Raw genomic sequence first — 26,898 nt, forward strand, 5'->3', positions numbered from 1 at the left:
CAAGGGCTTTTAAATATTGAACAACATAGACAAAAAGAAAAAGGAAAAAAGCTATATTTCTGTAGATGCATTGTACGATACTTTCAAGGACTTACTAAGAAAGAAAAAAATGTATGAAAACGAAACTATTAACATTGAAAATTATGTTAACAACATACCAAACGAATTGAATGAATTACTCAATGGCCCAATCACTTAGGGCAAAATAATTGAAAATATTAGGGATATAAAACAAGTACTATCTTTAAAGATAGCCGACGCATATTCTCGCTTTGTTAATACCCAAATCTGATTTGATTTTTATTTTTATAAGATTTTATTTGGTGAACTGTGTGATCATTGTGTTATGCTTCGTATTTTAATTACTCTATTGGTTCGACAAGTAAACTATTTGCAATTATTCAATTTATAAAAGATTATTCGATATAGGAAAGTCATCGAAAACATTTCCGAACACCGATGCCCCTAATGGAGCCTTAAATTTCACGGTTGCTACCACAGTTGTCCAATGAAATCCGAGGTTGTAAGCTACATCTGTTAGGTTGCCATGGTTAAGCATCATTGACGTCACGTGATGTCAAAGCGAACTCAATACCGACTGCGTCAGAAAAAATTGCAAAGCAAAGCCCGTTGAAATTACAGTATTGTTTTATAGAGAATATCATTAAAGCACTGTTTCGTAGCTAATGTCTGTCTTATTTAGTTCTCGGTATCAGTATTGTACCTGGGTATTTTTGTACCCGTTTATAAGAGTAAAGATTCGGTATCGCACCCAAATAATTAAGTCCTTTTTACGAATGTAAGTTACAAGTTAATACTGAAAAGACAAAAGTTGTTGTCTTCAGTAAAAAAAAATGCATACAACATTTTGAATTTCGAATATATTACAAAAATATAGAAACTGTTGAATCATTACATGTCTTGGCGCTGTATTCAATTACAAAGGCAGTTTCATTATTGCAAGATAAGCGTTTTAAAAGTTGTCTTTTGCTCTCTTTAAGAACTAAGTATTGAATTTACATCCAAAGTTATTGATACTTTAATATCACCAATACTGTTATATTCCTCTGAGGTTTAAAAAAAATGCAAAACATTGAAAAGGCACGTCTTAAATTTTGTAAAAATATCCTTAAGCCCAGAAGCAGTATCCCGAATTTGATAGTTTATGGAAATTACTGTGAAAGTACTTAATATATTCGTGCATACCAATTTTCGTGGATAAGGAAAGAAACACAATTTTGTGGATTCTTGAATTCGTGGTTTTGAGGTTTTCAGTATACAAATCGATGGAAATCTCCTTTTCGTTAGTAACCAAATTTCGTGGTTTGGCCTATCCACGAAAACCACAACAATTGGTACCCCACAAACAATAGTACTTTCACAGTAGGCAGAGTTCCACTTGCAATGTTTGTTAAAGTAAGATTGGTTAGCTTTTGAGGAAGAACACTGCAAAGAAAAACAAACATTTTTTTTAGCTTATGATAATTGCACGAGCGTAGCCCAATCAAATTTATATGTGGGATGACTATATTAACTCTGTCTTGGATGATATGGGAATTACTTAATTATGGAGTGAATATGAACTAGCCTAAGGTCACGGTGAAGCAGACATGTAATCAATTCTATCAACCTTGTTTGTTCAAATGCAGAACATACCTCGTTGAGCTTTTTAGCAGTGCGATACCGTAAAACGGTTGAGTCGGTTTTAGATATAGTTGATCGTTGTAATGTGATGGAGTATGGGAAAATCAGACGGTGTATACATCTGGAAAATGACAAAAGTTAATTTACAGTAAAAGAAAACGTTCATTTAAAACTAAACTTAATATTCAACAAAGTAAACATAAATCTATTGCAATGGGTATTCATAATGAGTTTGAATTGTTATTTGAAATTGAAAGAAAAGAATGATTGAATATTCACTATAGTTGTGCCTTGTTCCATTTGATGCTATCACAATTAAAGAAAAAAAATCAATCTTTTGAACATGTTTCCATGTTTCAATGCACTAGCTGACATGAGCTTTGTAAAAGTTGAAAAATTGAGTTAGGTAAATTTTCATTCTACTGCGATAGTTTGCTATTGCTACTGCTGTTGACTTCATGTACACCACTCAATGCGAAAGTTTCAATGCGTTTTACATAACATTACTTATTAGTGCTTGCAGTACCATCAAAATCATATTAATTCACTGATTTTTATAATAAATTTTGATGTTATGATGCTTTTTATTTTATAATGAATCAACTAAATAAATAAATAGTACACGTACAACGGTAAGACGATAATCCACTATAATCTGGAGAAACAACGGTAAGACCATAATCCACTATAATCTGGAGAAACAACGGTAAGACCATAATCCACTATAATCTGGAGAAACAACAAGCATGAAAAAGCAAGAAATACAACAAATAGAATAAATCAAACTTAATAAAAATATTTAATATATCTGGTGTTGTTTTTACAGTCTATTTCAGTTGTATCTTGTACACATATAAAACCTAGGATAATAAAGCATCTTGTCTTCTTAATTGAAATACAAGAGGAAATGACGGTTTTCTATGTGTATTAGTAACTTTATGGTTAGATTTTTGAATTAGGGAGTACATGAATTGGTATGTTTTCTAAATTCATAGTACATGGGCAAACTTATTTCACATGATTTTCACACGAATTTCACATGATTTTCACCTGAATTGAGTAAATAAACTAAGTGACAGAGTTCATGTGAAATTTGAGTGAATGGAGCCTTCACATGAAATTCATACGAAATGTTCACATGAAATTTGTGGTTAGTGAATTTCACATGAATTTCACGTGAAGCTCGATTTACATGAATTTCACGTGAAAAATATTTGCCTGTGTATATAAATACGTATGTTTTTTTTCTCTAAATAGCATATTAATGGGTAGGGTATTAAAATCTATATATTAAGGGTAGGGATATTTTGTATTATCCATGGAATCCATGTAAATTCATACTGCAAATAAATCAAAATTTACAAAAAACCCTTTCATATATAAATATTGTGAAAGCTAGATACCTCTGAATACAATTTTCAGAGTTGTTTTTTTTATTCAGTGGTATCTAGCGTTGAATGCGTTAGATCAATCTCCTTATATACTAAATCACCTATTTCAGCCGCGATACTTAATATAGTTTACTATCAGTATTTCCCGAGTGTTTTATATTTATTAATAAGAACCATTCTATATCAAAAATCAGAGAGTAAACTATAGTTTTAAAGTTACAAATATATGACAAGAATAGATGTGATGAATATGTCAAAGAGACAACAACTCCATCAGGATGAAAATCCATACATGGGTCACAGGGGTTTTGCTCCCACTATCAAACATATACAGCCCCACTAGTACATGTATTTAACTTTTCGTGTTTATACATTTTGTATACTAGTAAGGCTGCATATTTGCTGGTGAGAGCAAGCCCCTTTGCATGGGTCTTAAATGAATGACGAGGAAAACCTCACGCCACAGGTCAAGCTGCAGCTGGCCCCAAAACAACATTATAAACACCCCTACATACCGACAAAGCCTCGGGCAAAGCTAAATCGAACAGCATGGCGATAGTGAACACTGTTGTAAAGAATGCCGCAGACAATGGTATTTCTCGGCTGAAGACATGCCATTCGAATTCTATTAAACTCTATTTTTCCAGATCGCTTGGCTAGACGTTACTGATCGATGATTCTAACTGGGATAACTTATTTCCGCTGCCTGAATTTTATAACACGATTACCCTTCATATTGCTGTACAGCGTCTCGAGTGAATTCCGAACATTAGGGCATGTTCGGAGCTCACATCATCATTCAAAGTACACCTATCGATTCGTTTCTACGGATTATTTGAGTTCACTTATAATCAAGATTTAGAAAGAATACGACGCCCGCGCACGAAGTGGGGTTAAATATTCATGTAAGTTTTTCATTCATTATCACGAAAATAGTAAACAGTTTATCTGAAATTGCAGCTACAACAAATAAAATATTCACGAAATTAAGTGAATAATAAAAAGGTAAACAGTGTTCCAAAATTAGACATAATAATAGCGTTAAAGCGAGTCAGCAGTTTTTATACAAATTTGTTAAAGGTTTTTGTTTTTGTTTTTGTTTTTGTTTTTTAATTTTTTTTCGGACAACATGATTGTTTTTAAATAGTTGTTTTTTTAACAGTCATGTATTTATTGCGTTATAAAAAAACGATCGATAGTCCTCTGCTCAATGTCAATATCTAGGACATCTAATACATTACTTGAGGTTTCGCTAAAGTCAAAATCTAGGATACCCGAAAAAAGGGGTGTCCTTCCCGACATATGGTATACGTGGTGTGCATTTCTCATGTGTCTATTCTTCGGATATAGATGTAGGCATCGCTGTACCTGGGAGACGTATATTTGGTACCATTTTATCTAACTACATGTATATCTGACATGGATGGGTGGCATTCTACCAAATGATGCCATAGATCTAGATACAAATAATGTTTAAAGATTTATTTGTCAGTTTACATGATTACATCTTCAAAAATTGTTCACATAGATTCGGGTATTGATTTTAGGTATTGATTGATTTCAGACATAGTTTTGGGTATGGTAATTCAAGCTAAAGCTCATAGATATGGATATTGCTTTCATTTTAGAAGAAAGAATAATCAAGGGAACCAAGAATCTAGCAGTAATCAAAAGAATGTAATCCAGGGACAAAGACCAGACACGAAAAACAGACATACATAATAAAGAACATAAAATAACCGAAATACAAACAAAGTAACAAAAGTAAATAAGCAACCCTTACTCCACAAAAAACTGGGAGCATGGACCAGGTGCACCGGTAAGATAAGCGTCCTCTGCTTATGTAAAGTCAAGTCCACCTCTTGTCATAAAAAGTCAAGTTCAGGATAGACGAAATGTAAAAGGAAAACTATGACATGTTGAACAAATCACTTTTTACGGTGCATACGAATACACCGTAACGATCAACGAGTTCATGATGACGACCATAGAATTTCTGTTCGGATGACTTCAGTCTTGTAGCAACAAGTTCCAGAAGCCTAATTGTTAGAAATCGAGCGCGATACAAAAAGTCTGCGTAGTTACGACAAGCTTTGGTATAACGTATGAGTTGTGATATGAAAACTCCATACGCAGGTGCTGAAGGTATGTTGCCACAGATGAAAGGAAAGTTGACATACGGAATGAAATGTCATCGTGTTTGTCTTATATTTTGGTGAATAGTATCCTTTACCATCGATCGAACAGTAGGTCAAGGTATGTGACAGACGTCACAGTGTCTGTAGTTCTTTGGGGTAGATGCGATGTATCAAATCCCCAAAATCAGGATTGTTTAACGATAATACGTTAGCTATATAGCAGATCTATAAAATAAAAGGATCTAGCTAAACTATATATAGCGAAAACTGAGATTAAAGGATATAGCTAAACTATGTTCCTTCTTTTGGATCAGAGTGATGGGACAGATCAGCAAGTAGAAGAGCATAATTAGTTCCCACTGGAATGCCGTTTGTTGAAAAACGCGTCCACCACACTGTACGAATATGTTGTCGATAAAAAATTCGAGCATTTTGGAAACATCTTCTTAGGTATATATGGAAAATGATTTGGAATTATTTTTTTTTTTAAATATGAAGAATATTGGCCTAATTATGATAAAAACCGCCAAAACAATACAAAATACAAAAGTGCGCCAATACGGAATTTAGCCGTCCAATACGGCTTTTACCCGTCCAATACAAAATGTACGTCATATTGGACTGCTTAAAATCCATATGGACTAGTTAGTCAATAAAGTTATAATTGCGTAAGATTTTCCATATTGGCTGAGTTATTGGTCCTCGGCTAGATATATACAGGTATAGATGATTATCGTGATCAACGGATATTATTAATAAATACTCTATGAAGTACAATGTGCATAGTTCACTGTCAGAAGGAGCTTTCACGGATTCACTATCACGAGGAATTTTATAGAAGTATTTTAAAGTGAACCGTGATTTTAGATCTTCATACAGTAGTTATAATTATTGTTAAGATTTCATGATTCTGCGCCTTGACTGGTAGATTTCTAGGAAACGTTACATAAGCGATGACCCTTTGCTTTATATGAATATTGTTACTAAATAAATTTGTTGACATATCGGAAGCAATGGGTTATCAATATGCGCCATGTGCAAGTAAGCGTATATATGGATTCTATTTTTGAATAGCAAGTATATGAATGGATATGTTTTTTTAATGGATAGGTACATGTATCAAAATCTCTGGTCACACGTCCAAACGGAGACAAACAGTGTGTCACTGGTCGGTTAAGTACAATCATGGTATGTTCGTTCTTGTCCGGAAATGCATTGGAATATTTACCTACGTACAGTTATATACGGTATCTATCATTCACTACCTGTTACATTGTATGTTAAATACGGCCAAGCAATCAATTAATCAATATACTTAAGTATGCTTCTGTTATGACAGTAAGTATCAAAACTAACTAGTCGAGTGTCAAAGGCAAAGCATTTAAGACGAAGACCGGAACAACGAGCAGAGACATCGATATAAAACACACACAAAATGTATCATAATAATTAAAAGGCAACCAGTGCTCAGCTACACTTGGATTAAAGACCGACTATCTCTACCGGTAGACTAAGCGTCCTCAGATGAGAAAAAAACAAACAAAAACGAAACAATTGACTCATCATTTTGGTCGTCAAGATGATTATGCCATCATAAGCACTTAAAAGTTATTTACTCGTGGTAATGAAAGTTTGTGACAGTACTGGCGGAGGAATTGTACTGCAAAATGCAAAGAGGGTAGAAAGTTTCCTCAGATAAATTGAAAGTTGATGATTTGGAATATTTTAAAGTCATCGAGTATGTCATAAAGCTTTGTCATAAATTAACTATCGTCGATTCCTAGTAGTAGGCCAAATAAGAGATCCAGCCAATTTATCATAGACAATTACGTTTTTAATCGCTTTGGGTTAGATTTCTTAAGAAGACCTAACCGGCGGGTGCTCGTGGTTCATTCATAACTAGGTGTTATCAGCTTATGCCAAAGTCACTTTCCTTTTCTTTGTGCACTGTCATTCATATTGCGTTTAATTTTTAGAGTAAAAATATTCATCTTTTTTACTTCAGAATTGGCAACATGCGCTGTTTCTTTTGGTCGATATGTTTTTGCATACTTGGATGTTGCAGAGCGAACGAACATGGAAACAAACCAATAGTGAATGCGCCTGCTGGACCTATAATGGGAATGAAATCGGTTTATGAACCTACAGGAGAAGCCATATATGAATTTAGGGGCATACCCTTCGCCAAACCGCCTCTTGGAAGACTCCGTTTCAGTAAACCAGAACCTATTGACAAATTCGGAAGAGTTCACGATGGTACAAAATTTGGGTTTGCATGCATGCAGGCAGTTTATGATCATTTACCTGATTTTTTCAAAGCTGAAATATCAGAGGATTGTCTCGTCTTGAATGTATACGTTCCCAGAAATCTAGAGAGGAACCGGAAATTATCCGTTATGGTATATATACATGGTGGTGGCTTTATTTTAGGAGAAGGTAAACAATATGACGGAAGCCAGATAGCGATGGAAGGAAACGTAATTTACGTGGCCCCAAACTACCGTCTTGGATTATTTGGTTTTCTTGCAGTTGGTCATTCTGCAGCGCGTGGTAACTATGGATTATGGGATCAAAAGCTTGCTCTTCAATGGGTTCATGAAAATATTGAGGCTTTTGGGGGAGACCAAAATTCAGTTACAATTTTTGGAGAATCTGCTGGAGGATTTAGTGTATCTTTTCAATCCCTCATTCCATCTAATCAAGGGTTGTTCCAAAGAGTAATTGCACAAAGTGGCGTCACTTCGCGGGTTGTTTTTCTGAAGAGGAATAGCATCGAAAGGAACGTAAAAGACTTATCGGAGAGAACATCATGCTCTTATGAAGATCGAGAAAAATTCGTGAAATGTCTGCGCGAATTATCTGCTGACAACCTTGTCCAAGTCACAAATACATTTGGTACCGAGCCTAGCGGTAAACTTAAATATGACCACATTAGCATACCAGTAATTGATGGCGAACTCTACCCAGAGCACCCGCTCATAAGTGTTGCCGACGAGACATCACAAATAAGCAAATTCTTCCGTTCGTTGGATTTTATAGCTGGGACTGTTTCTACGGAGGGATCGTTAGTTTTTATGCAGATGCCCGTGACACCAGGGTTCTTAGAGACATACAAGATGAATATTACCGAAGGCATAAAGACCGAGGCTGTTTGTGAAGGAATGGTGTCCCCCTTTGTTGATGCGTTCTATGAGGGCGATGTATCTGTCAAGCGCAAGCTCTGCACGTATTATTCCGCCGATTCTTTAGCTGCACAATCAAAGAAAGCAATGGAATTTCATGCTTTTGCTAACTTTTACTGGAGTACTGCAGAGATGTTGGATCTGCACACTTCAGAGCGTGAACGAACTTATCAATATGTAGTCACAAAACCCAGTCCCATTCCAATAATGGGCCCTACACCATCTTGGTTCTCTGGATGCGGGCACGGAGAAGAACTCATCTATTTCTTTAATGTCACTAAAGCAATAAATCCTCACCTGAATGTAGAGTTTACGGAGAGTGAGAAAGACCTTTCAAATAAGCTTATTAGCTATTGGACATCCTTTGCGAAGACAGGGTAAGTTGTAGTTCCTTGGAATTTAAGTACCAATCTGTATAAAATTCGGACACTGCCAGTCGTAGAGGTGATTCATGGTGCCAAAAAAAAACCCCATAAAATCCCTCCGAACAAACGATGCGTTTTAGGTCTACATAAACCGTATTACTTTTAAACTATAGTCCTTTTTGCATACATATCTGTATTTTGGAGAAAACCATACATTTGTTTAACGTTTTTTTTTATAGATCAGATCGATTTTCGGTTTTATTAATAGTTTCACTTCATTTATTTTAGGCTTTTTACAGCTTGCCTTATGGTATGGGTTTTGCCCTTCACTAAAGACCGTGTGGTGACTTATAGAAGTTTAATTTTTGAACTTCGTTGCTTGAGTTTGATGGATGACTATCTCGTTGTCAATCATTCTACATCTTCTATTTTTATATACATCTTCCTCTCTAATTTCAACCAAGGCAATAACGAGTCTTGCAAAGTGTCAATTTCGTGTACAATGTTTAACGATTTTTATCTCTGAAAATTGTATTGTTTCTGAATTTGAATGTGAATTCTCTAAGATTTTTGACATGCATGAATCACATCCGGTCTGCTGTTAACAAAATAACATCATTTCTCGTGTTTCTAGGTGTGGACATATTTTGAGTATTAAATCAATTATATTTTGTTTTCAAATACTGTAGCTTTGTAAGTTATAAGACACATTGGTACCTATCATTATTTTTTATTTATCTTTTTAATGAACGTTAAACTGAATAAGTGTAGGTCATGATCGTATGGTTTAAGTCACCGAACATACCTTCTCCCTTCTAAATATTAACAGATATTTTTAGGATTCTACTTTTATGTTTTTGTTTTCTAGAGTACCAGTTGGCGGGAAAAGTTCGCTCCCCTGGAAGCCGTACACAAAAGAGAGTAGGAGTTATCTGAACTTTGATATTCCCATAACAACGAGAAGTAACTACAAAGCAGGAGAAATTGACTTTTGGGCAAATGACCTTCCTCCATTAGTTTTGGAAAGAAGAATTTGGTTCGAGAAAGACGAATTGTAAAAGCGGTGAATAATAGAATCCGGGTTGTACGCATATTGCAAGTTACGATTTGTGTTGCTATCAAGTTTGACTGTCGGTCCATCTTCGTTCCCTTTTTTTTTTCAAAGTTTCACGTTATCAACCGTCCGTTTACCAAAAGTGTTATTTGAAAATGTCATTTAAAAGTGGACTCGGATTTTTCGTTTCACAAGACCTACTATTCCGTACTTCAGGTCACGTTCAGGTCGTCTTCGAGCAACCTGAATGGGAGAAAACAGAGTTTGTGTCATTTTAGACACAATTTGTTCTATCATTTTGTGTATGTGTTTATTTTATTTGTCCCCTTTTTAAGTCATATATTTTTCTTCTTATTTTGTCATTTTGTTCATGCATGTATTGACTATTCCATTTAATTGTTAAAATAATAGAGTTTTCTTTTTTATATGTGTGAATTGCTTTTGTTTTATTTTTAACTTTCAACTGCATCGTCGAGTTACGCCCCATATACTAAAACAACTTAGAAACAAACACTAGACAGAGGAGTCGACATTCGGCAAATACGAAAAAAAAATCACGTAAAATTTTAATACAATGATATGGTTGCATGTTAATAGCTCTCCCTATTTTATATGTTTTCTACTAGCCAACCCTTCCCTAGTGGGGGATGCACCTATCTAAGAATACTTGTGATTTTGGTGTAATATATAAGTCATCTGGTATGTACTAAACACTGGTGTTTCTACTTGCAGCTAATAAAATAGTTAACTTCGGGGAATAGAGTTGGTCTTTCTTTGATTATATGACAATTAACTGGTGAACTGACAAGATATTAACCTAATGTAGATTGAAATATTTTGTATTAATTTCCTTGTTAATTTACAATTACTTCGTAAGATTCAATCAAGGGAAGGTCAACTATATTCTCTGAAAGAGTAATCAAGGGAACCAGGATCTCGCGGAAATCAAAAGAATGTAAATTATCAAGAGACAAAGGCAAGATATGGAAAAGAGACACACAACACAGAACATAAAATAACAAAAAAAATAATACATACAAAGTAATCAAAGCAAAATTAGCAATTCGGACCACTAAAAACTGGGAGCATGGACCAGATGCGTCGGTAGGGTAAACGTCTTCTGCTTTTCAAAAAAAAACACCCGCCGAGTTGCTCATAAAAAGTCAAGTCCAGAGTAGACTGAAGTTAATTATTTTACTCGATGTAAAGCCACTGGAAAGATATTTACTTTTATCCTGACAGTTTTATTTTCCTTTCACGATTTTCATGTTTTGTATTTTTGGTCTAGGAAAAATATTTTTTGTACGACCAAATCGTTGCCATTTTTGAATTTGGCACCGTAAAAGAAAAGCTTACACGCAGGTTTCAAATTACCAGGATAAACTTGCTGCATATTATAATATTTTGCTGTTGTAGGTACAGAGAAAAGGAGCGTGTTCCAAATTTATTTTTAAAAACCATATTCCTAAAACATATACATTAACACTTACAAAATACAAATCAAAACGATAAACATCTACATGACTGTACTTATTCGGTGATAGTAAAAAAAAATTATTTCAGTTTAAGTGTTGCGTTTTGTGATACCTACTGATAACCCCGATTACAATAGAAAAAAAAGTACATTAGATAGAGTAAGGAGAGTTAAAATTTGAAAAAGCTATCCCACTAGTTACTTTTAAAAAATCTTAAAGAGAATTATAACCTGTTTTAATGGCTATAAAATGCATTAGATTTAAATAACATTCCGAAACCTCAAAACGATTAATATTTGTAAACGTGGCATGGAAAAAATATTTATTTTAATATTCCAATATAGCATTTATTGTTATAGCTCGTTTAGCCCTCTTAAACAAGTGAGCTACTACTATAAAATCCATATATGTACCCTGACAGTCACAAACATATACACAACAGAAAATAGCAATAGAAAACAATTATTTTATTTTAATGGAATGGAATATTTTTTCCCGATTTTAATGATCCTCTTCATAATTCTATTGACTTTTAAACCTCGTTTCTGATGTATTTCCATGTGTTTTAATGTGCTCAACATTCAAGCAAACACAACCTCATGTTCTAACCAGATGAGTTAGGCACATACTGTTTTCTTCAAAAAGTGGTAGGGCTAAGATTTTCTGTTGATTCGAAAGTTTAGAAAACATGATTTTTTCAGCAACCCTCGGAGTTTGAATGTACTTTGTTAAGTAATAGTGGAAAATTGAACCATTATGTTTGTCTATCAATGGCAGGGTATTTTTTGGCTAAACTTATTTCTTTTTTGAAAAATCCTGCCACCCCTTAAAATAAAATCTCCTACAAGCAACGGTATTGCATTTAAACATACACACCAAAAGCTTGTTTTCTTAACACAGAAACATCTACAATTCATCATGGCCTGTCTCTTCTTCAGCCTCTTGAAAATATTCCCTGAGAATTCCTGAAAAGACTTCAATGGCATCTTTAAACATTGCTCTCTCCGCAGTAATTGCAGTATCTAAGTTGATGTAGGATCTATCTTTCATATCGAACGGTTTCCAGTATATTTGGCTGTTTTTGTGGTTTGGATCTCTAAAATTAAAACGAATTTTCAGTTATTTGTAAAAATAAGTATTTTTTCTCGAAAAGTCAATTAGCGTAGTCGAATTGCAATTGGAAATTAAGTTGTGGCGAGAAACCCTACCGAAAACCAAACATAAAAGAACTATACAAGTATCAGTTTGGTATATTGAAAAAAACTAAAGAGACAAATGAAAATGTTTCACTTCGATTTGTATGATAACATATGCTTAGACTCGGGACGGATATAGTGATCCTCGTGTCTTCCGTCCGTTCGTTTGCCCGTTCTGCACTTTTTACAGATTTTTTTTCTACGTAACTATTGCTCACAACTACTTGATATGTTATAAAGGTAAGCAAATTGGAACTCGATTTCATATTTAAGCAACATAAACATTGTTTGCTACTATGTTTAAATTTTGACAGCTTTCTATACAATGGGATCCGGTCATTTATAAATATTGTTCCAAGCTAGCATTTGTACATTTTGTCACAATCCGACACAGAAATTCACAATTTTCCAACGATAATGGGATCCGCACAACAGCTGTTTAAATTTTGATACTAGGAGAAGGAATAATTGCATCTTTTGGAGAGCTTAATTCATTTTTTTCTAAGCTTTAGGATCAATTGTTGTACTTTTTTAAGAGATTGTCTATGTAAAAATCAGGCGAATTCTATGATATGGGTGGCACAACATATTTTTCCCTATGATTTTATTTTTTTGTTTTTGGACAATGTAATGTTTTAAGTCAAAGATTTTTTTAAATCAACAATGGATGGCTCAGAAAATGAATTTAAAGTTCCCTAACAATGCAACCAAATTTTGTATAAAATAACGAGTTAAAGCCCTTTCTCAACGAATTTCAATATTTCCTGTGTAATTCATTTCTAAGTAGCACTCCATCTAAGAATCATGCAAAATGTGATTCATAGGTAAAAGGCCTACATATTTTTATTTTTGATATATTATTTGAAATGTCATAGTAAACAGAAAATAACACGTGGTTTTTCATATAACCCGTGCCCTTAGGAGATAAAAAATTATATAGAATGCACTGTACATTTCAAAATTAAGGGAAATAACTCTGTAAATGACGCTCAAATACAATAGAATCTTCTGGATTTTCAATGTTGATTATCTCCTAAGAGCAGGCAGATATGAATGAATAATTACTCATTTCATAGTATAAACCCATTAAACAACTTAATTACAAAAATAAAAATATGTAGCCTTTTTTGGGGTGTATCACTTTTTCAGATTTTGCATGATTCTTACAAAGACAGCTACTTTAAAAGTCGTTGCAGTTAATCAAAACCCAACTTACAAACTTGAGAAAAGATGCATTTGTGATATGAAGTATAAAATTAACAATCATATATATTGCAAATTTCGGTATGCTGTACAATTCCGACGGATGAAAAAAAATCTAGAAACAAAATGTGTTATGTGCCACTCACTGCCTTGATTTTGCATAGACATCCTCTTAATTCATTAATTTTTGTAAGACGACCAAAAAGCAATTTTACAGTACATCAAATACATTTATTTAGATTCAAAGTACTATACATGTAGTCACTCGTATAAACTGGAAAGACATATATTTCAGACGAATATTTCACAAATACAACGATCAACTATAGCTAAAAACCAGCTCAGCCGTTTTACGGTAGCGCACTTTCAGTGCATTGTTACATATATAGTATTATGGATAAACGTAAGATTAAGATTGGGGTTATACTTTGAGAAATAACTGAATATTCTGATGGTACCGCATACTTAAAATGGAAAAGACTTTAAGTAAATAAAATATAAACCTCAATCGGAGCTACTCGTCAATTATCGCCACACCAGAATGTAACGTTTTCCTTTTGTAACTAGAAAGACTGAGTGGTTCCAATTAAAATAAACCTCGGTCACTCTGGCCCCGATTACGAAATTCATGTCAGGACTAGACAGACTGAGGCCTAGTGGCTCCCTTTAAAACCAAGCGCCGAATCAGCGTCTGACGTTCGAAATTCACTCTAGACGCTGCAGCGGTCCTTTTCACAAAAAATCGTAAGTGTAAAATTAGTCGTAAGTAATGACGTCATAATAGAGTTAAGTATTGTGACGTCTCAACTTACGATTTTTTGTGAAAAGGGCTGCAGATATTTAAAATCTTGAAAAGTCGGGAAAAAGTAAATGATTTTACGCGACGTTATCCGATTGTCAAATAATGTTTGATTTGAATAATGACCGGGAATTTCGAAAGGCCTGTCTGCAGCCATTAGTAAGAGAAACGAACGACTGTCGCTGCGTGGAGCTTGCCTTTAAAACGTACGTGTACATCTTACCCAAAAGTTGCAAACGAAGTCCAATATTGAATAAACTTCTCTGACAATTCTTTTTCTTCGTCGTTTAATTTAATAGTTGGGTTGATTACATTCTGTCCTGAAAACAAGTATGGAAGCTCGTCAGCATGTCCACTTCCTTCAAACCATGACGGTGGAGGGCCACCATAAGGTACGGGAGATTTTTTAGAGAACTTGTACTGCCAAGTTTTGCCACGAAGTTTCCGATGAGCTTCTAGCATACGCACCACAGGTGAAACAATGAGTAGTGTGGCGAAACATTGTGTTGCTTTACGTCCTTGCTCTGCAGTTGATCCCGGAGTCGAACATAATTCACAAATTTTCCGTTTCGCCTCCACATTGTTCCCGAGGTACGTTCTAACATAAGGTGTAATTACTGCTTCGCATGCAAATTTTGACGGCATTCCCTCAGAAATATTATACCCATAATGTTCTTCAAAAGCCGGGGTACTCATCATATATAAAATAGACCCTTCGTTTGAAGTCACCCCTCCGATCAAATCAATGGAACTGAAAAACTTAGACACATCTGAGTTTTTATCTTGCAATTGAACTAATGGATTATCAGTTATAAGTTCGCCATCAACGACGGCGGCGTTATTGCTGGTAAGTTCAACTTCGTCCGGGTTGGGAGGGACCGGAACAGCGGCGTCTAATAGCTCAGCAATGCTCTTTGTTCGAAGGCAGTCGGTTAATTGATACAAATCATCTTTGGGACATTTGGTGTTTTCAGATAGCATATTGCTGTATCGTTTTAACTGATTCGACAAAAGAGGAAATGTCCGCCCAAAATCGAAAGCACCACTTTGCATGATCGCCCTTTTAAACAAACCCTTGTTTGATGGTATCATAGATTGAACATTGACGCTCCATCCTCCTGCTGATTCACCGAAAAGGGTAACAGAATCAGGATCGCCACCGAATGATGCAATGTTGTCGTGTACCCACTGAAGTGCCAACTTCTGATCCCATAATCCATAATTACCTCGCGCAGCGGGGTGGTCAAGGGCGAAAAAACCGAAAACACCTAATCTATAGTTAATTGTTACAACAATAACATCACCTTGAGCAGCGATCCGATCACCATAATATTCATGACCGAATCCAAAAACAAGAGCACCACCATGTATCCAAACCATCACAGCTAATTTCTTATTTCGATTTATCTGATTCGGAACATAAACATTCAAGAATAGACAATCTTCAGACATATCCGGTTTGATGAAGCCTGGCATGAAATCCATTGCCATTTGAGGACAGGCCGATCCAAATTTTGTTGCATCATAAGTGTTTGCCCATTTCTTAACTGGAATTGGTTTTCTAAACCTCAGCGCTCCTACGGGTGCTTTCCCGTATCTGATCCCACGAAATTCGTTGACTAGTACACCAGACTCACTTTCTGTTTGGAACCCTTCAATTCTGCCTGATGGGGTTTCTACAATGATGGATCCTAATCCGTCATCAGATTTCCCTGCCTGGATACTTAATACCAGTAGTAAAATAGACGTTCCCCACATGATTGCGATGTCCTGAAAATGCAAGGATATAAAATGCACTGAGTAATTAAGAGGCACGCTAGTGGGGGCAAGGTATGCATTTTAAAACATTTGAAAATGTTTCTTACTAGTCCTAATTAAAAAATAACCCAACCAATCATGGCTTAAAACATTCTAGACAAATATTATTCGGTTCTACAAATTATATTCAACTACAAAATTACTTCCAAATTTAAGATTGGGGTTCTCAGCTCATAGCAGCGAAACGTAGCTCTAACTATTTTTTTGTATTTTTGAAACGTTAGATCTAGATCGCAAAATCAAACAAAAAAAAAAAGATCAAGAGCTATGATTTCGAAGCTATTAAGCTCAAGCCTTCGATGATTTTGCTTGAACTAAAACAGCTATAATGGTGCAACGAATATGCGAAGTTTTGATAACCTAAATTTCTTGATGTTAGTTATCGTTTACTCACGGGCACGGGTATAAATCAACCCAAAAGTTTATCATTTAAATTAAAAACAAACACACTCCAGTTTAAACATTGAGCTTTGTTAGTCGGCACTATAATGTCCCAAATATTGAACCGATCTCACAACTAAAATTTAAATGGCAAGTTTTAAAATTCGACGACCTTGCTTTGTAACTTAGTCCAAACCGGTTAGTCTGTTATCCAGTGTGTATTTTTAAGAATAGTCTTTTAGTAATACTCCAGATAAGAATCATGCAAAATGAGAGCCTACATAATTTTATTTTTAATATTTTATTTAAAATGTTATAGTAAACATAAATTATCATGTGGCTTTTCATATATTAACCCTTGATTTAAGATAATAAAAAGTACAGTAGAATTCAAAATCAAGGGAGATAACTCTGTAAATGATACTAAAATACAATGTTTCAATGTGGATTATCTCTTAAGAGCAGACAGATTGAATAAATATACACTTCATCAAATGGACCCAAAAAGGAACTTAATAACAAAAATAAATATGTGTAGCTATTTTTGGGGTGTACTACATATTGCAGAATTTGCATGATTCTTACAAAGACTACTACTTAAGCAGTTAGGATATAAGTCAAAGGCGGATCAAGCCCCCTTGTCCCGGGGGGACTTTCTATGTATAAGGTGATCGGCTTGTATCTTGAATAGGTACTGTTTTCCAGCTTTCAAATAATTATGTGAATACGTGGGGAACAAACATAATATGATAAGTCAATAAAATTTACATTACCAATTATAAAAATATTCAAAAACGTCCTTGACCTATCATCTGTTGTTTTCGGATTTGTAGAATGAATGCATGACGAATATTGTTTATATACATGTATATCCTAGTGTATCATAATCATATATGGGATTAGGTCACTTTTTCTGACACAATAGATGAAAAGCCTACACTCTTTAAAAAACAACTATATGAATAGGGTGGGGTTACAGAATACAAGTGGTACCCCCTGTGAAATAAGTATTGGGTTCCCCCCAGTCCTCCCGTTTTTCGAGACAAAAAAAAGTTGAAATGGAAGATGATCATTGAAGCGTGACGGTGTCTTTGGGCAGTTAGCCGCCCTTCTGTTATTAACTCCTACATAAGTTCCAGATAAGGTCTTTACAGAAGAGGTACCATATTATACCATTGTATGTAAAGAAACCATCGCAGCAAATGTGAAAATGTATGTCGACAACAATCAACATCGGAAACAACATGCCATCTCTTATTCAAATAATTAAAATTTTATTGTTCAAGATAAGAATTTGATTGAAAATTAACTGAAAATAATTATTTTCTTGTTCTTTATTTGATCAACATTTTATAAAAATCAGTTATGAATAATATATGTACCACCGCACCAATCTCAATGATTCATTCTTGGTCGTGAAAAGTACTAGCATTGCAGGGCACCCAACTGTGGATAATACGTATGTGACCGTAATTATTTATATCTAGATGCTGTCGCATCCCTGTCAGGGTCAATGAGACCAGATACATGTATCATGGTTAATTTTGGTCCGAAGTCTTCTCATTGATAGACATAAAAGCAAGAGGGATCCGATTTTTTTGTCTTCTTTTGACACTTCATTATAATATTTCCTCGCAGAACGATGCCCATTGATCTTATTCTCGTAGACTGATAACTCGGAACTTTCGAGATATTACGCGATAAATATATTATAAATTTAATTAAAACATGCATTCACGATCAAAAGACTTGTGCACCGAGATTTTCTTTTTTTTCTCACAAATCTAGTTGAACTGTATACTTTGCAATGAGTTTCATCGCTGTCGTGATGGTCATATATAAACTTGCCCTGGAAAAATTGATTAATTGTTGGTTGTTAACGCCCAAGCAGCAATATTTCAGCTATATCCAGGCGATGAATATGAAACGGATGATACAATGAAGATGAAATGATGATGAAAAATGGGATGGAACACAAGGATAATAGGGTTGACGAATTTGTGATTCCCACTGGAAATAGGAAGGTAGGTAGGGTCGGGAAATTTTGAGAAAATTTGAGAGCGTAATCTAAATGTATTTTATTAAAACCCATGTAGATTGGTTTCTTTTTCGATTTTAGATATTCAGTTTAATGTGTTCTTTATTTAATTCGGCTAAACAAATGTACAGCAGATTTTAAGTGTTTTGGACCGTTTTCAAGTTACAGGTGTCAAAGTTGGGCAACGCCTAAAAACATTTTCAAAACTTTTTTTTGGTCCGATTTCGAAATTTTTTATTTCATTTGATTCTTCATTAATAAATCTGCCTGCATTTTTCAATCAGATTTCAGATATCTCTTACGGTTTTCGAGTTATAAAAAGTCAAAAAGGCCCCAGAATAAATCTTTTTTTTTGTTTTGTTTTTGGTCCGATTTGAAAAAAAAATTCAAAAAAATATTTTTGCAATATTTGTACAGCTTATTATATCTTATAGCTAAAAATAATTGTCAAGAGGTAATTAGACGATCATGAAATACGTTGATTTTACAATATTTCACTAGCGAATGTGCAAGCGCGTGTCTACACATTTCAAAATACTTTGATGCAGGCACGCTGATCCCGATTTCACCAGGACATCATTGGAAACGAACAGTCAGGAGTGCGCCCAAGAGGAGGGGGCTTTCTTTTTCCTCTTTTCTTTTCAACATTTCTGTCATCATTTTATCAGATTCGCCAAAAACGTATTTTTTGTTCATTACGTCTACAGTCGTAATAATCTAATCTAGTATCGTAACTTCTCAATACTTTTTATAGTTTTTAAAATTGACGTTAAAAGAGTTTTTACGTCGCAAAACACAACCGTCAAAAATGCGCTTTGTGACATTTTTGTTAGACACGGTTTTACACACACACACACACACGCATATATATATAAAATGATAAAACCATAGAGTAGGATGAATACATTTTTAAGTATACGAAGAAATCGACTAAACTCCATTTGCCTTGTTGGTCAATTCGTTCGAATTTCGCATGGTGTACGCGTGAATAAATAAAATATTCAAATTTTAGATTTTGTGACATTTTGGATAGACACAGACAAAATGCTGCGCTTAGATACATTTTCAACCAAGTACCATTATTCTTAGAATATAGTATCTGCATCATATAATGTACATGTAAAAATCAAAATTTCATAGTTATTAGTTTTTGATAAAGACCGGATAGCACGCAATGTGTAGAAAACGTCGGGAAAAAGACAACATGACATCACAACTTACGTGCGTATTTATCTACTATTAGACAATAAAACTCATTATTTTTTAGAATAAACATGATATTCTGAATATTTATACAGTCCTTTAAGCGTGAATATACTTTGGTAAAAATACTACTCGTTGTTTTATTTTACAACCGTAAGCAAGAAAGTAGCCAATGGCCAACGTTGAAAAAATCAAGATTTGTGACAAAATATTACACAATTAAACACACCTAAAAATCAGTTCCAAAAGGTCTGAGTAGCTTGTGTCAGAAATAGAGAAACAGTTACTGATTATACGTTACACAAATGCACAAAGGACAACTGACATTAGGTTGAGAACCATGGTACATCATAAGTCATACAAAACGGACACAACCCATGTCATGCCGAAAACTGCGTTTACGTACTGAAAAACCCAACAGACAAACGAATCTTTTTCAGTCTACATATGATACATGTATACATGCACATAACGATAATCATTTCCACATTCATATCTGCACTTTTTAGAAAATCATACATTTATCTCCCACTCAAACCAAAACAAGAACGATAACTCTAGAAAAAAATGCCAATTTCATGTGCAAACTTTATAAGTTTTATCTCAAAAGAGCAACAACCGAATGAAAAACTAAGACTGGTAATGTAATCAGTAACTGTTTCTGACCAAAAGAATAAAACTGAATTCGGTGTTTTTGTTTTTATATTCATGAATCACCTCTTGTCTGATTTTTAAAAAAAATTGTTACTTAAATACAGTATGTTATTTTCGATGTAAAGACCCTACATTAGCGAATCAATGTTAATACCAAAGGTACTATCTTTAACGATTTGACAACAATATCATACATGTATCTATAATATCCGAGCCTATTCAATGGTTTAGTTAATTTATTTGGTGAGTATCGAGCTTTCCGTGCTTTGTGTAGAATATTAGCGTAAAACATAGGGTAGGAGAGTCAGACGCACGAACTAATCCTTTACATGTACATCTGTATTTGAAAAATTAATTAATTGATTATACTGGTTGATCTTTTACGAGCTTGTGATATCGCAAACCTAGATATAGTATACTAGTACTAGTTTTCGTTCAATTAAAAAAAGTCTACACTTTTCAAATTATGTCTAGTTGTATCGGCCACTACCCAAGTCCAGTTTCTGATATAAAAAATGTATGTAACCAGAAACTGGACGTGGATAGTAACTGCAGTTTGATGGTATCTTTTGCATTTGTAGTGATCCATGTTCTATAGAAAGGGGAAAAAAAGCGAAAATTCTGTCAGATAGAAAAAAAGGGGAGGGGCATCAAGAGGCTCATATAATAGACCTAGCTGTCCTCACGTACCTGTGGTATCGACAAAAAGGGAAGTCTTTATTCATACATGCGTGAGGATTTTTAAACCCTGACCTAATATGACTAACTTGTGTTATCATCGTCAGTCTTGTGGAATATGAAAACCAGATATCCGAAGCTGGAAATCGGTGATCCACATCCACCGTAGACATTTTCTCCATTGACCATGCGACTTAAATTTGATTCCCGTAACTATATGAAGATTAAGGTTAATATCTGGATAGATATGTAATGCATGAAATTTATACACCAACGTGAATCTGAATGTATTTACTACCTACCATACGTAATATACCGGTTACAAAACGAAAGGGTCTGTTCGATTTCTAAAATATAATCGGAACTTCTCGGAAATTTCCGCGACACTAAATAAAAACGATTGGATGATGAATAAAAAATAAATTACTTTAATATAGTTTATCGGCCAAATATGTTTTCCTACAGCATGGATTTCAATCATCAATAAGCTAGAGATGGCACGAAGTCGGAAAATATCAATACTTCATGCAGACACTTCGATATAATACTAACTATACACTAAACAGCATTGACATAGCACGACTTGTTCATAACTAACTAAGGGGGGTTTTAACGTCCTTGCCTACCCTGTCGGGTCTTGCACGGACGGTCGACTTGGACATATCAAGTCTTATCATATATATATATATATATATAGATAGATAAAGAAAGAGAATCTCAAAGTCAATACACCGTGACGGCGGGGCATATTATTTTGTGAAACGTACATATGTACATAAAAATTGTGATATAGTGATATGATTGTGATCCATATTAAGCTGATGTATAAGTAAAATTAAACCGTCAGACCCGGAAAAAAACTACCTAGTCTCGTCCTCTGTGAAATTCTCTACATTTTGCCCCGTGCTATATATTATTGAAAGCTTATTTGTGTCATTTTATCACCATGAAAAATGGTGCCTGGACCTGCGTTGCACTGCAGCTGTCATTTATAGGTTCAATGCTGAGGAAAATATGACGATAAAGTGTTACGGACCGGATATACTATATAAATATTTTTTTGAAAATCAAGTGAACGAAAAGTTGGATTTAGGTGTATAAACTGGAAACACAGATCCTGAAAATGTTTTATATGCACCAAAAGAGGCCAGTACCACAATGTTTGAGAGAAGTGAATATTTTGCAAATTTTGAGATAAGAAATGATAGGAAAACTCTCACTACGAGATATTTGATAACTGAAACAAAGAATTCAACCATAGCATCACTTGATGCATGGCAATCTTGTTAAACGTTATTTTCTACAATGCAATCTCATAGTTTGTCAGTCAACCAATGGTACATGTATATTTCTAAAACTGAAAATATTGTGACTGGTACTGCATCTAATTATCTAAAATTTCAAGAGCACGGCCACCTAATTTCTGTAAACCACACCTTTCTCCATAGTTTTCCCTGTAAATGAAACAGTCATGTCCAATTTACGTTATGGGAAAGAAATGGATCAAAATCATTATACTGCATTTTGTCCACAATAAATAAAAGAAAAACGATTATTATTTTCAGTGAAATTATAAAATATAATGTATTTGAGACCGTATACAATATAATTTGAATTAATAATTTTAACTTCTTACATATTATTAAGAGAAATGCCTCACAAACATTTACATTATACAATATAACCGGCGTTCTAAGATGATTGATCAGCACCGCTAATACATTTATGACTGGATATTAATTATCCCGAAGGGTTTTTATCCCAATCTGGATACTGGTTTTTTATACTTGACTATTTCATACCCAGAACCAAAGAGGTATACTATAATAAAACATAAAGGCCTACCTGTGTGTGTATAACATGCTTAACATGGATTATTTTTATTCTGATAAACCAACTATGGCAATTCTACATCTGAATTGCCTAGGGTAGGTATTTTAGGTAATCTATTGTTATATGTTTTTAGGACTTCATATCAGAATTGGAGATAAATATTAGTACCATTTGAAATAACTTAAAAGTACTTGAATATAAATGTTTCTGAAACAAGAAACCAGTTTTTGGCTGTAAATGTTAACTTAACTTATTATCAAGAATGCATGACAGATTTTGTACTAGAAAAGTTCTTCACTTATTTATAGTCTTAAGAAAAGTCAAATATTGTAATGAAGTTTAAATCTTTCGAGATTAGAAATTAGATTTTCAATGCAATGACATTTGAACACTATTGTTAATAGTGTAAATGAAGCTACATTGTATACTCTGCACATATTAACTTTTTCCAAAAAGAATGTTGGACTACTTAAACATCAATGAAACTACACTTACCAACACACGTAGGGACAATAGGGCTCCATGTCCCATCCCCAGACATGGCTTATCTACACGAATGGATAGCAGGGCTCCATGTCCCATCCCCCTGATCTGACTTAACACTATATGTATGCACTGCATGGCTGCAACTTCAATGCCCTTGACATGACTTACCAACGCATGTAGGCACAGCAGGGCTTCTGCCTCCTTGACATGATATAGTAGTGGTAGTAGAGCCTTGGATGACATAACCCACTACACATAGGTAGTGTACTGAGTCTCCTTGTACAAATGTCAGCTGGAGGGTAAGTCACCTTTCATTGGCTATTACCTGGGATGGCTGAGGACACTGTTTTTCTAAAAGATAAGATTCAACACTTCTAGGTATCATATTATTTGTTCATCACTCGTGATCATTATGTAAACAAAGGGAAACAGAACCAAATGATGTCAAAAGCCTTGATATCATACAATGGCAGGTTTACAAACTCATTTACAAAATTATCCATTATTCTTCGTTGTCAGAATAAAAACTGAAGACAAAGATTTGACAGTTTTTATCCCTCTTATTAAATAATTCTAGATTTATGCTGTCTTTTTGGTTAACTATAATTATTTTCAAAACTATTTAGTATGGCTTACCAGTTTATATCTTTTAAGTGATCATAATTAGAATTACACTTTGTTAGGTAAAGCAGTTTCAGCAACGGAAATCATTTTTACACAATAACTTGACTTTTGCACTTGCAGACACAACTATGACCTATATGATAAAAATGCCATAGTTTGGATCCATCTTCTCGTGGTTGTAAGTTAAGTCCCTGAAAACCATTGTACCCATAGAGACTGTAACCAAATTCACAGGTACAATTGTATGAGCCATTGGTGTCTACACAGCTATGTTCACATTGTCCACCGCTATAAGCACATCCATCAATATCTGTAAATTGCATTATTTACATATAGAATCAATATGACTTGATCTTTAATAACATACCCATGTTATAGACGATGACAAGTTCCTATGGTTACTAGATAACAATAATGCATTTGATGAGAATGTGTGTTAAGTAAACATTCAAGCACAAAAAAAAACCAGAAGACTCACCATTTTGATAAATTTTGACTTTGTTTGATCTTACCAAGCCTTTATATCTGAATCCTAAATACATGATTAAATAAACAAAAAAAGGAAAAACAAAAACAAACAACAAACAAAAACAAAAACAAAAAACAAAAAAAAAACAAAAAAAAACATTTAGTTATTGTATCTACATTACAACAGTTATGACTACAACAATACTACGATAGCCACGACCTTCGACCTACTACAGCAAAACTGCATTAGTAGCCTTGACTTTTGACCTCCCTTTACTAGTGGTTACATGTATCTGTGCCTGATGTACAACTACATCTGAGATCAAAGGCAAAAGACTATTTAAAGACTAAAGAAGAGTACATTTGTATGTGCCATGGGCAGTAACTTCAACTATTTTTTTTTTACAATTGCTTTGTTATGGCTATCATGCTGAATATAAAAAAAATATTCTATTGAGAATAACAATAATTTAGGGTTAGCCGAATTCTGAGGAGAATAAAAGTGTTCAGCTTGATGAGTTCTATCTGTGGTCAAATTTTCGTTTTTATCCGTTAAGCAATATCCGAGAAATCGCGGTCGATTGAGGAAAGTGTGGACACAGTACTAATTTGACGAATCCAAACAATATGAGTAATCGTTGTAAAGGATCTACGATCATCTACCATACATCAACGGTGTACAGGTTTGTTCAAGTTGCTTCAGTGGTTTAAGAGGAGTTGACCATTAACCTTTCAGGGGGACTTTTTGTTTTGTTTTGACTCAGAATTGTTTGTTATTGCGCACAGCGCGCAAAAATATGTACATTTCTAACGCATGTAAGCAATTTTTTTTCTTTTTTTATTCACATTTCTTATTTTTTAACTATTCCTGACCAAATTATTTTTTCTCCAATGTCAGGATCGAAATATTTTTAACAACCAAAGAAAAAAAAACCAAGCCCCCCCCCTCCCCGTGATAGGGGACCTTCTTGGTCTGGTTTGATGGTGTTAACGTTTTTCCATTGTCGAAGACCCTCATACAACATCAAGACACAGAAGAGGCATTAAAGCTCTGTTCCTCGAACAGAACTTTTTATCACACAATGTAATGAAAGAACTACATGTATACTATAAACTTTTCAGACTTGGTAATACATTTCCATTCTAAATGTGTGAAAATATCATTTCCTGTGTGTTTGTGATTGATGATCCAGTCGTTTTTTTTATTTTCTATTTTTTTTTTTTCTTTTTTTTTTTTTTTGGGGGGGGGGAGGGGTTGAACACCCTTTAAGTTTCTGAAAGTTCTGCTCCACCCAGTTAAAAGGTACATAATAAATCCTCAAATTTTAAATAATTTTACTAAAAACAAAGGGTAAGGGGTTTACCAGTCATGTCAGTTTACACATAAAAAGGAGAGGGGTCCGTACTTCGGGCGCAGATGTTTACACATAAAAGCGGGAGGTCTATTTCGACATTTTCTTCGCCTTTCCACAGTTTTGCACCTTAGAAAAATGGTGGTTGTCGTTTAATTAAGCAAATATTGAACGTACAATACTGGTGGTACACATGATCCGGACAGTACGTCGATTGAGCATGCGCGAAAGCGTATTATAACACACGGACCAAAGATGGTCTCCGAAATGGGATATTTTCCCCAAAATTTGTGTTTTTTCTTAGGAAAAAAGATTGTTTCTAAGACAAATTTGGGAATTACACAACACTACATGTATACGTCATAGCACAAATACATGTATATTTGACCTTGTATGGTCTCATAGGAGTTGCGGCTCAAAGAAATCGGTCCCTTCCTTTACCAGCATAGATTTCTTTAAAAGAATCTTCTCCTCTGACACTACTTGACCAGTTAGAACCAAACTTAGTAAGAAAATCTTTTAGATATCTCTGCATAGATCTGCGATCGGGATTTTTGATCCATTGAAACAAACATGGCCGCGGTTACTAAAAATAGAACAAAGGGGGTCAGAGAGGTTTTTTCAATCTTCTCCAAAACAGCCGGGTTGAGTCAAATTCTAGCATTGGGTAAAAGTGTTTAGTATGATGAGATCTATCTGTGGTCAAATTTTAATTGTGATTTGTTAAGCCATGTTGAAGAAGTTGTCCTTTTCGACGTCTTTTTGTTGCTATTTTAATGTTATTTTTTAAATATCTTCTTCTCTGACACTACTTGACCAATTGAAACCAAACTTGGAATGAAAGTTCCTTGGGGTATCCTGCATAGAACTCATGTGTACCGTCTGTAAAATGCTTGTTTTGTACGTATTCACTGGT

The 26,898-nt window shown here is 34.4% G+C and overlaps 2 protein-coding genes across 5 annotated transcripts; one reads left to right on the forward strand and one right to left on the reverse strand.

Annotated features, from left to right (window-relative positions):
• Positions 1-3,793: 3,793 nt before the first annotated feature.
• On the forward strand, positions 3,794-10,209 carry LOC148618119 (fatty acyl-CoA hydrolase precursor, medium chain-like). 2 transcript variants are annotated; one of them, XM_088585997.1, is made up of 3 exons: positions 3,794-3,940; positions 7,179-8,732; positions 9,589-10,209. In XM_088585997.1, the coding sequence occupies exons 2-3, from the start codon at positions 7,189-7,191 to the stop codon at positions 9,776-9,778; spliced, it is 1,734 nt and encodes a 577-aa protein (XP_088442123.1). In that variant the 5' UTR covers positions 3,794-3,940; positions 7,179-7,188; the 3' UTR covers positions 9,779-10,209. The 2 variants fall into 2 exon arrangements, with proteins under 2 accessions (XP_088442123.1, XP_088442124.1); XM_088585998.1 differs by lacking the exon at positions 3,794-3,940 and adding an exon at positions 4,280-4,421.
• Positions 10,210-11,205: 996 nt separating this feature from the next.
• Positions 11,206-26,194, reverse strand: LOC148618120 (uncharacterized). Of its 3 annotated transcripts, none has more exons than XM_088585993.1 (5): positions 26,160-26,194; positions 24,175-24,472; positions 23,707-23,889; positions 14,671-16,217; positions 11,206-12,345 (listed from the first exon to the last, which is right to left on the reverse strand). In XM_088585993.1, the coding sequence occupies exons 3-5, from the start codon at positions 23,779-23,781 to the stop codon at positions 12,156-12,158; spliced, it is 1,812 nt and encodes a 603-aa protein (XP_088442119.1). In that variant the 5' UTR covers positions 23,782-23,889; positions 24,175-24,472; positions 26,160-26,194; the 3' UTR covers positions 11,206-12,155. The 3 variants fall into 3 exon arrangements, with proteins under 3 accessions (XP_088442119.1, XP_088442118.1, XP_088442120.1); XM_088585992.1 differs by having other exon boundaries at positions 25,995-26,191; XM_088585994.1 differs by lacking the exons at positions 23,707-23,889; positions 24,175-24,472; positions 26,160-26,194 and adding an exon at positions 16,660-16,791.
• Positions 26,195-26,898: the final 704 nt, after the last annotated feature.

The sequence above is a fragment of the Perna viridis genome, chromosome 5 (assembly GCF_037379345.1).
Source record: "Perna viridis isolate PV_CMFRI_1.1 ecotype Kerala chromosome 5, ASM3737934v1, whole genome shotgun sequence".
NCBI classification, from domain to species: Eukaryota; Metazoa; Mollusca; class Bivalvia; order Mytilida; family Mytilidae; genus Perna; species Perna viridis.

Bases quoted from the DNA above. Each gene is read 5' to 3' on its own strand.
- LOC148618119 (XM_088585997.1), top strand. From the start codon at position 7,189: ATGCGCTGTTTCTTTTGGTCGATATGTTTTTGCATACTTGGATGTTGC. The intron at 8,733-9,588 runs GTAAGTTGTAGT...TTTGTTTTCTAG, and splicing joins ACATCCTTTGCGAAGACAGG to AGTACCAGTTGGCGGGAAAA.
- LOC148618120 (XM_088585993.1), bottom strand. From the start codon at position 23,781: ATGTCATCCAAGGCTCTACTACCACTACTATATCATGTCAAGGAGGCA. The intron at 16,218-23,706 runs GTAAGTCATGTC...TTGCATTTTCAG, and splicing joins TGCTGTGCCTACATGCGTTG to GACATCGCAATCATGTGGGG. The intron at 12,346-14,670 runs GTAAGATGTACA...TTTTAATTTTAG, and splicing joins ACTTCGTTTGCAACTTTTGG to AGATCCAAACCACAAAAACA.